This window comes from Theropithecus gelada, chromosome X (genome assembly GCF_003255815.1).
Source record: "Theropithecus gelada isolate Dixy chromosome X, Tgel_1.0, whole genome shotgun sequence".
Taxonomy (NCBI): Eukaryota; Metazoa; Chordata; class Mammalia; order Primates; family Cercopithecidae; genus Theropithecus; species Theropithecus gelada.
In genome coordinates, this window is record NC_037689.1 from 24,748,086 (window position 1) to 24,754,085 (window position 6,000).

The 6,000-nt window shown below is 44.1% G+C and overlaps 1 protein-coding gene and 1 pseudogene across 2 annotated transcripts in view; one reads left to right on the plus strand and one right to left on the minus strand.

Moving 5' to 3' along the window:
• ARSF (arylsulfatase F) overlaps positions 1 to 4,876 on the plus strand; it is a 53,832-nt gene extending 48,956 nt beyond the window's left edge. For both annotated transcript variants that reach the window (XM_025372938.1, XM_025372939.1), the window contains exons 10-11: positions 2,001 to 2,125; positions 4,376 to 4,876. In XM_025372938.1, coding sequence (XP_025228723.1) covers positions 2,001 to 2,125; positions 4,376 to 4,758 — 508 coding nt within the window. In that variant the 3' untranslated portion in view covers positions 4,759 to 4,876. The remainder of the gene's footprint in view (positions 1 to 2,000; positions 2,126 to 4,375) is intronic.
• A 67-nt stretch (positions 4,877 to 4,943) lies between these two features.
• On the minus strand, positions 4,944 to 5,744 carry LOC112615124 (annotated as a pseudogene).
• Positions 5,745 to 6,000: the final 256 nt, after the last annotated feature.

Consider the following 6,000-nt stretch of genomic DNA (forward strand, 5'->3'; position numbering starts at 1 on the left):
ATATCGGTCAATTCCTGGACTCTCCTATTTCATTGATCCATTGAAACCCTTATTTCAACATTACACTATCTCAATTACTCTAGCTTTATAGTAAATCTGGGAGTTATGTAGTGAGTCTTCAAACTATTTTCTTCTTCAAAAAATTTTAAACCACTCTAGGATCTTTATGTTCCCATGTAAATTTTAGAATAAGTTTCCTCATTTCATCATAAACCTTTCTGAAATTGATTGCTTTAAATCTATAGATCAATTTGCAGAAAATTGATGTCTTAAAACACTGAGTTTTGCAATCAATAAATATAGTTCATTTCTCCATTTATTTCTCTTATTAGGTGCTTTGTGGCTTTTCTCATACAAATTTTTCACATAAAAATGCTATCCCTAAATACTTCGTGCTTTCTCATGTTATAGTACATGATACTTTTAAAATAATGTCATTCCCCGCCATTCATTGCAAATATATAGTCATTTTTAAAAGTTGATGTTGTACTGTGTGATCTTGTTAATCTTACTCATTATTTCTGGCAGGTTTTTCGGTGATAATTAACATAGGAAATCATTGTATCTGATAGTAAATATAGTTTTATTTCTTCTCAGATCCTTTTTAGGCAGGGCGCGGTGGCTCACACCTGTATTCCCAGCACTTTGGGAGGCCAAGGCAGATGGGTCACCTGAGGTCAGGAGTTTGAGACCGGCCTGACCAACATGGTGAAACCGCTTCTCTACTGAAAACACAAAATTAGCCAGACGTGGTGGCACAAGCCTGTAATCGCAGCTACTCAGGAGGCTGAGGCAGGAGAATTGCTTGAATCTGGGAGGTGGAGGTTGTATTGAGCCGAGATCGTGCCATTGCACTCCAGCCTGGGCAACAAGAGCAAAACTCCGTCTCCAAGAAAAAAAAAAAAAATTCCTAACTGAAAACAGTGGCTCATGCTTGTAATCCCAGCACTTTGGGAGGCTGAGGCGGGTGGATCCCCCGAGGTCAGGAGTTCAAGACCAGACTGACCGACATGGAGAAACCCCATCTCTACTAAAAATACAAAATTAGCTGGGTGTGGTGGTACATGCCTGTAATCCCAGCTACTCGGAAGGCTGAGACAGGAGAATCCCTTGAACCCAGGAAGCAGAGGTTGTGGTGAGCAGAGATCACGCCACTGCCCCCAGCCTGGGCAACAAGAGTGAAATTCCATCTCAAAAAAGAAAAAGAGAAAAATCCTTATCTGGGATGTATTATTATGTGTCCCATTACAAAGCAGGTTTTATTATTATTGCTTTCTAATATAAGGCATGAGATCTATTCTCTAATATAAATTTTTAAAATTCATTTTAGTTTAGATTCAGGGGCCCATGTGCAGGTTTGTTATTTGGATACATTGTGTGATGCTGAGGTTTCTATCAAATTCGTCACCCAAGTAGTGAACATAGTACCCAGCAGGTAGTTTTTCAACCCTTCCCTCCTCCCTGCCTCCTGCGTTTTGGAGCCCTCCAGTGTCTCATGTTCCCGTCTTTATGTTCATGTGTACCCAGTGTTTAGCTCCCACTTATAAGTGAGAACATGGTGCTTGGTTTTCTGTTTGTGCGTTCATGTACTCCATTTCTCATATAAAATTAGAAGTATGTGACTTTTAATGATTCCATAAAATTTTTTCAAAGGGTAGCAATATGATTGCAAATGAAGTTCAGATTTATGAAATTGCCACCAATTGCTGAGCTGCGGAGAGCCTCTGTGTCACAGCCAAGGCGATCTGATCTTTTCGCCTTTGGGGCATGCATTGTCACATTCCTCGGCCTCATCATTTCAGGATCAAAGCTGAGCTTTCTTCCCTTACCCACTGGAGTGTAATCTCCCAGAGAGCATGCGTGAGTTTTCCTAAAGACTTAGTACGCTGTCCTCTGGCCCTAAGGCATGACGCAGTCTTCACCAAGTACTCTTCAGGTAGCTTGGGACCAAACGTCCCTTCTCTCCCTTCTTCTTGTCTGCACTGTCTGTGTCTCTGCAGGGTCATTGATGGTCGAGACCTCATGCCCTTGCTGCAGGGCAACGCCAGGCACTCGGAACATGAGTTTCTGTTCCACTACTGTGGCTCCCAGCTGCACGCCGTGCGGTGGATCCCCAAGGATGACAGTGAGTGCTCAACCCGTTGCTTCCTGTTCCCTGCCAGGAGCAGGGTCCCTCAGGTGTATCCTGAACACATTCTTCCTTTCCTCCCTGGACCGGTCCTTTCATTCCAGGGCTGTCACTGAACACATGTTTTTGGAGAAGTTTCTCAGAATTGCTCTTTTGCAGAAAGGCAGGTGGGGGTAATGGAGATGCTAATTGGTTTCACTTAATTATCTCAGCAGATGCACATACATTAAAACATCACATTGTGCCTGGAAAATCTATGCAATTTTTACTTATCAATTACACCTTAATAAAGAAAACAGATGTATGAACATAAGATTTGCCTATAAAGTCAGGGAGACACTTTTAAGAAACATACATTTTTAGCTGGGCGTGGTGGCTCACGCCTGTAATCCCAGAACTTTGGGAGGCTGAGGCGGGCAGATCAGTTGAGGTCAGGAATTTGAGACCAGCCTGGCAAACATGGCGAAACCCTGTCTCTACTAAAAAATGCAAAAATTAGCCGGATGCGGTGGTACATGCCTGTAGTCCCAGCTACTCGGGAGGCTGAGGCAGGAGACTCGCTTGAACTCAGGAGGCAGAGGTTTCAGTGAGCTGAGATCACACCACTGCACTCCAGCCTGGAAGACAGAGTGAGACTCCATCTCAAACAAAAACAAAGCCAAAATATATATATACATTTTTAGAAACAGGACTGATGTCTGCTGGGAAATGTGTATATCATTTTACCAGGGGATTCTAATGTTCTCATTTTGTTGTAAGGATTGCATAATATTTAGCATTGACCTGTGGGCAAAAAGAAACCCAAGGACCAGCCTTGAGAAGATGGAAGAAGACAAGAGAAGCCCGCACCGGGGGCGCATGCCTCTGACGTGCTTTCTTTCTTTCTTTCTTTCTTTTTTTTTTTTTTTGGAGATAAAAAAATACTTATTGCATATCTTCTATGGGCAGGTTATTTTGTAGGCATAAGTTGTCATGGCTAAACTTTCTTTCTTTCTTTTTTTTTTTTTTTGAGACGGAGTCTCGCTCTGTCGCCCAGGCTGGAGTGCAGTGGCGCGATCTCGGCTCACTGCAAGCTCTGCCTCCCGGGTTCACGCCATTCTCCTGCCTCAGCCTCTCGAGTAGCTGGGACTACTGGCGCCGCCACCACACCCGTGCTAATTTTTTGTATTTTTAGTAGAGACAGGGTTTCACCATGTTAGCCAGGATGGTCTTGATCTCCTGACCTTGTGATCTGCCTGCCTCGGCCTCCCAGAGTGATGGGATTACAGGTGTGAGCCACCACGCCTGGCCGGTCATGGCTAAACTTTCATTTATAAAAATCAATTCTAGACAGACTAAAGATAAAATGTAAGATTAAAAGTGTTAGAAGAAAATGAGTTTATGACCCAGAAATTGGAAGTTTTAAAATTTTTTAAAAAGTGACACACACGTAATAATATGCACACATTGCACATGAAAATTGGGGGTATCTAGTGATATTTTGAGATGGGCAATGCATAGTGATCAGATTAGAATAATTGGCACATCCATCATCTCAAACATGCATAATTTCTTTGTGTTGGGAACATTGAATATCCTCCTTCTAGCTGTTTGTAACTATGTAACATATTATTATTAACTATAGTCATTCTACAGTGTTTAGAACAGGGGTCCCCAACTTTTTTGGCATCAGGGACCAGTTTTGTAGAAGACAATTTTTCTGCAGACTGGGGTGTGAGGATGGTTTGGGGATGATTCGAGCACATTACATTTATTGTGCACTTTATTTCTATTATTATTACATTGTATCATATAATAAAATAATTCTACAACTCATCATCATGTAGAATCAGTGGGAGCCTGAGCTTGCCTTCCTGCAACTTAATGGTCCCATTTGTGGTGATGGGAGACAGTGACAGATCATCAGGCATTAGATTCTCATAAGGAGCACACAACCTAGATCCCTCGCACGGGCAGTTCACGATAGGGTTCGTGCTCTTTTGGGAATCTAATGCAGCCACTGATCTGACAGGAGGCGGAGCTCAGGCAGTAATGCCAACAACAGGGAGTGGCTGTAAATACAGAGATGAAGCTTCACTCTCTCGCCCCACCACTCACCTCCTGTGTGTGTGACCAGGTTCTTAACAGGACACGAACAGGTACCAGTTCGTGGCCTGGGGATTGGGGGCCCCTGCTATAGAACGCTAGGACTTCCTTTGATGTGGCTGAAATGCGCATCATTTGACGAGTCTCTCTTTTCTCCTCCAGGTGGGGCGGTTTGGAAGGCTCACTATGTGACCCCGGTGTTCCAGCCACCAGAAGCTGGTGGCTGCTATGTCACCTCGTTATGCAGATGTTTCGGAGAACAGGTTACCTACCACAACCCCCCTCTGCTCTTCGATCTCTCCAGGGACCCCTCGGAGTCCACACCCCTGACACCTGCCACAGAGCCCCTCCATGATTTTGTGATTAAAAAGGTGGCCGACGCCCTGAAGGAACACCGGGAAACCATCATGCCTGTGACTTACCAACTCTCAGAACTGAATCAGGGCAGGATGTGGCTGAAGCCTTGCTGTGGGGTGTTCCCATTTTGTCTGTGTGACAAGGAAGAGGAACTCTCTCAGTCCCAGGCTCCTGATGAGAAGAGATAATTACAATCAGGCTACCAAAGACCACTATCTTTGGTGCTTCCAAGTTTGCAAGGAGTGCATTTAAGAGCCAATAAATTCATCTACCATTCCAGATTATTAAAGGCCCACTGGTGATTCCACTTGCTGCTTTTTTTTGGATTCCTGTGGATAAATGTTGATTGAAATTTGTTTTATTTCCCGAAAGTCTATAATTTATTAATTCTCTCGTAAAATATCCACACAATGACTGCTGATAATGTCACTGCAGAATTGCTACTTCTTCTGTTTTTCGCCCAGTCTCCACCTTGCCTATTGCCAGCACCATCATTGGCCTTTGCAGTCTTCGTGACTTTCTTTGCTCTGTTCTTACATTCCGCTTGCTGTTTCCTTGAGGTCTTTTTCTTCTCACATGGACTGTGTCTTGCAAGTCTATGTTTGGGTTCATTTTTCTTTGCATAAACTGACGATTTGTAAATCATGCCAAAACCAGTCGTCTTGCTACCACCAAAATGAGTTCTGAATATGAATACAAGGAGGACATCTTGGCTGGGCACAGGGGCTCACTCCTGTAATCCCAGCACTTTGGGAGGTCGGGATGGGTGAATCACTTGAGGCCAGGAGTTCGAGACCAGCCTGGCCAACATCATGAAACCCCGCCTCTACTAAAAATACAAAAATTAGCCAGACGTGGTGACACATGCCTGTAATCCCAGCTACTTGGGAGGCTGAGGCAGGATAATTGTTTGAACCTGGGAAGTGGATGTTGTAGTGAGCAAAGATTGTGCCACTGCACTTCAGCCTGGGTGACAGAGCAAGACTCCATTTAAAACAAAAACAAAAACAGGACATCCTCTGTGTGGTCTTGTCCATTTTGGCTAGCTTTTCCTGAATTTCTGTCTTAGATACTGTTGCCTTCCTGGGGTGAAGGACATCGATGACCATTTGTTGCCTCTGAAGAAGTTGGTAACTCATGACCTTCCTGTGTAGATAGTTACCGTGTCATTCATGTTGACAGCTGAGTGCACTGGTGCAATCATAGCTCACTGCAGCCTTGAACTCCTGGGCTCCACAGCAATCCTCCCAGTTCAGCCTCTGGAGTAGGTGGCACTGCAGACACATACCACCACACCCAGCTCTTTTTATTCTTTTGTAGAGAATGGGTCTTGCTATGTTGCCCAGGCCAATCTCAAACTTCTGTACCCAAGTGATCCTTCTGCCTCAGCCTCCCAAAGTGCTGGAATTATAGGCATGAGCCACTGCACC